The sequence below is a fragment of the Centroberyx affinis genome, unplaced genomic scaffold (genome assembly GCF_046629955.1).
Source record: "Centroberyx affinis isolate AG114_WGS23_722 - 3 ecotype Tasmania unplaced genomic scaffold, CSIRO-AGI_Caff_v1 ptg003699l_1, whole genome shotgun sequence".
NCBI lineage: Eukaryota > Metazoa > Chordata > Actinopteri > Beryciformes > Berycidae > Centroberyx > Centroberyx affinis.
Genome location: NW_027281591.1, coordinates 38,976 through 42,644, shown reverse-complemented (window position 1 = coordinate 42,644; position 3,669 = coordinate 38,976). Strand labels below are relative to the sequence as shown.

Below are 3,669 nucleotides of genomic sequence, written 5' to 3'. Positions count from 1 at the left end.
AGCTGCAGATGGTTCTGCTCACACCATGTGACAAAGTTTCCCACCACAGCCCTATACTCAGCCTCCACACCCTTGCTGATACATCCAACTATAGCAGAGTCATCAGAGAACTTCTGAAGATGGCAGGACTCTGTGTTGTAGTTGAAGTCTGTGGTGTAGAGGGTGAAGAGGAAGGGAGATAGGACTGTCCCCTGCGGGGCCCCAGTGTTGCTGACCACTCTGTCTGACACACAGTGTTGCAAGCGCACATACTGTGGTCTGCCAGTCAGTCAGTCAACACATGATGCAACTATGGCTTAAGAAACCAACAATTAAACAAAGTGCCTGGTAAATTAATTTGATAATTACAATTAGTGGCAATCACAACTTTTTTTTTTTTTTTTTTTTTTTAGACATTTTTGAGTGTCTGCTAAAAGGTCAATGTTGGTGCTTGTTTGCACCAAGCAGGGTCAAGTATCATGCCAATGTAAACCCTGTAACATCAAGACCTTGGAACTGTAACCTTAACCAACATCTTTTATGTTTGGGGTCAAAGTGTGTGTATTTGTGTCAATGAAATTATCTCCTCTGATATGAAGCTGATTATAATATACATGAAGGGTTAGAGGGCCCGTCTTGTCATCAAAAAGTCAAAGGTTCGATCCTGGAAACAGCCATTGTGTGTCCATCAACAGCCACGTGTCCAAATGTCCTTGAGCAACACACTGATGAGAGCCACATCATCCCGTTTTACCCTGTTCTATCTTTTATTTCTCCTGTTTTTCATGTTTTATCTCTTATCTATTTTATCTCTTTTAATTCTCCTGTCTTATTTGTCCTGTTTGTAACTTGTTTTATTTTGTTTCATCTCTCCTCTCGGCATCCTTTCAACTCTTTTATGATGTTGTTGTATTTCTTTTTCCCTGTTTCTCTGCTGCTGTATGTTTAAATGTACCATTTGAATGCCAATAAAGAAAATAAACATGGTCACATTGTATGATTTATTGTCCAATTACACACGCTTCACTTTACAGGTCTGGTAATTACATATAAATTACTATTGAACTGTAGAAAATAGACACACTTCACTTTACAGGTCCGGTACTATGTAATTGTATATGAACGCAAATATGTTGTTGTATAATTATTAGCCATGTTACTATGTAATAGTTTTTTTTTGTTAACATCTACTTAGAAATAGTTAATACGTTGTTAGGGAGCTGTAAAATGAAGGGTTACCAAAAAGTCTGGTTTCAGTCACTCCACAGCCTCTCTACAGTATGTTGGCCTCACAAGAGTCAGGCTGCAGTATCTGAAGTGTAACAATGAGTTTAACAGCTTTTCTAAACCAGGGATAGAAAAAGGCATAGATCACAGGGTTTAAACAGGAGTTAAAATAGTACAGAGAGATCACAAAGGCTTCAGATATTATAGTGGTCAAGGTGTCCTGACCTGCAAGAGAGAGACAGGAAAATGAACAGAAACATATTAGAAACACAACTACGGCGATACCAAGAGTCCTGGCTGCTTTCCTCTCAGATTTCTTAGCAGTTACAGTCACTGGACGCTGGAGTGTGACAGCCACAATGTGGGATCGCATGGCACGAGCCTGAGAAACAGCCACCACAAATACTCTCATATACAGAACTACGATGACAGTAATGGGACCAATAAAGGTGAAAACAAGGTCAACAGCTCCTGCAATGTAGTTAAGGACAACCACACACTCTCCAATGCAGGAATTATCCCTTCCTGGTTGCCTCAGTAAATCCTTTAGAAGGAGACCGCTCCAGAAAGCAGGACAGACCCAACACAGACAAACACAGATTTTAACTCTTCTCTGAGTGATTTTGGTGGGGTAACACAGAGGGTCACAAATAGCCACATAGCGGTCAACTGATATGAGCACCATGTTTCCTACTGAGGCAGAGATGGTGATAAAGGCCACAAAGTAATACAGAACACACATGAAGTCACCCAGAAACCAGCAGCTAACTATGAAGAGGATTTCAGCCGGTATCAGGAGAAGGCCAGTGAGGAAGTCTGAGACAGCCAGGGAGAAGAGGAGGAGGTTGGTGGGGCCTGAAGTGAAACAGGAGCAATATATTCATTAATAGTATTAATTTGTAGCATCAGTAGTATATCTCATCACTAGATATGGCAGATATCAAGCATTATGGAAATAGAAAAACAGTATTTAGCAACTTTTTAATTCTCATCTAATTGTGGTCCATAAGTCATTTGTTTTTGTAAGTCTGAATTGTATTGACAAAATCTTTGGCCACCTGTAGTGGGAGATGGAGATGATGACCAGCAGGTTGAGAGACACGGTGAGCAGAGAGATGGAGGACAGCAGAATGTAAATGAGCATGACCTCAGAGTGAGAATGCATCTGCTTCCTGCAGGAAGTGTTGAGGAGCTGTGGAAAGCAGAGTTCACCTCCTTCCAGGGTCTCCATCATCAGAGAGAGGAGGAGAGGAGAAGCTGCTGAAGTGCGGCAGCATTCTGACCAAAGCTCTCCATCATACAGCTGATTTATTTCTCTATTCACTTAATTTCCTTTCCTCCCTCTCTCTCTCTCTCTCTCTCCCTCTCAGAGACTGATGTCCCTCCACCCCCTTCCTCTGCATCCTCTTCATCTTCATCACTCTCTCTGCTGTCCCTTCTCTTCTCTTCCTCACATGTCTTCTCCCCAGTCTCCTTTCCTCTCTCCTCCTTCCATCCCAATCCCTCCTCCCTCCTTACCCATCCCTTTGCTCTCTTCTGTCACCCACCCCTCCCATCTGACTTCTCTTGCTGCTCCATTTTTTCTGTCTTCCACCTCGTCACCTCTCTTTCCTCCAATTGACCTCTTCCGCCTCCTCCCCCTCCAACTCTGATGTAAGGGGTTGTTTTCAGTTTATTGTGGATCACAGAAAGCCTCTCGTCTCCAAAAATAGGGTTAGGGATAGGGAGAGATATGATCAATGTTAGAATAAAAAAAATGTCTGTAGGTGTAGAATGTAGTTGATTGAGGTGCTGTGACTTTCTCTTTCCACACTCAGTGAAAGAGGCATAATGGTGTGACCCTTTGTGTTTTGGGATGCAATTGACCATCATATGACTCCATGCAAGGGTTGCAAAATTAATTGTGTGTAATCATACATTCTGAAGTTCTTTTTTCTTTTTTTGTGCTGTTTTTGTGGAAATTTTCTTCCCTACCACCATGAAACTTCATGAGTACCCGGGCGAGATACGTTTGGATTACTCTTATCATCATGTGGATTGTCAGTGACTGTGTTGTTTGGAGCATTGATCTCCACCAAGGAGGAGTTAGACAAGGACTCACCTATTCCCAGGACAAACTTCTACTCCTACGGAACTCCATCCACTGCCAACTGGATCCAACCATCCCTATCCCGCCTGACATAAGATCCAGACCAAAGAGAAAAAGAGGTATGCGCGGAGGGGTGCGTTGAAGATTCAGACGGCGCCCCTTCAAACCTCCTCTACCCTCGATCAATCTCTCAAATCCCTGTTCATTGAAAAATAAACTGGACCTGCTGCATGCTAAATGCCTTGCTGAAGCATCGTTCAGGGATACATGTGTGATTGCCCTGACCGAGATCTGGCTTGATGAGTCGGTCCCAGACACGGAGGTGTGCCTGGATGGCTTCAGGGTCATACGGGCAGATAGAACCAAAGGCTCGG

General features: G+C 43.1%; 1 protein-coding gene across 1 annotated transcript; it reads right to left on the bottom strand.

The window, feature by feature from the left end:
* Positions 1-1,252: 1,252 nt before the first annotated feature.
* On the bottom strand, positions 1,253-2,437 carry LOC139662043 (trace amine-associated receptor 5-like). Its single transcript, XM_071540631.1, has 2 exons — positions 2,263-2,437; positions 1,253-2,061 (listed from the first exon to the last, which is right to left on the bottom strand). Exons 1-2 carry the CDS (start codon positions 2,435-2,437, stop codon positions 1,253-1,255), a joined length of 984 nt encoding a protein of 327 aa, XP_071396732.1.
* Between the last annotated feature and the right edge of the window lie 1,232 nt (positions 2,438-3,669).

Coding starts and splice junctions, on each gene's coding strand:
- LOC139662043 (XM_071540631.1), bottom strand. CDS start 2,437: ATGGAGACCCTGGAAGGAGGTGAACTCTGCTTTCCACAGCTCCTCAAC. Junction 2,062..2,262: donor CTCCATCTCCCACTACAGGT/GGCCAAAGATTT, acceptor GTTTCACTTCAG/GCCCCACCAACCTCCTCCTC.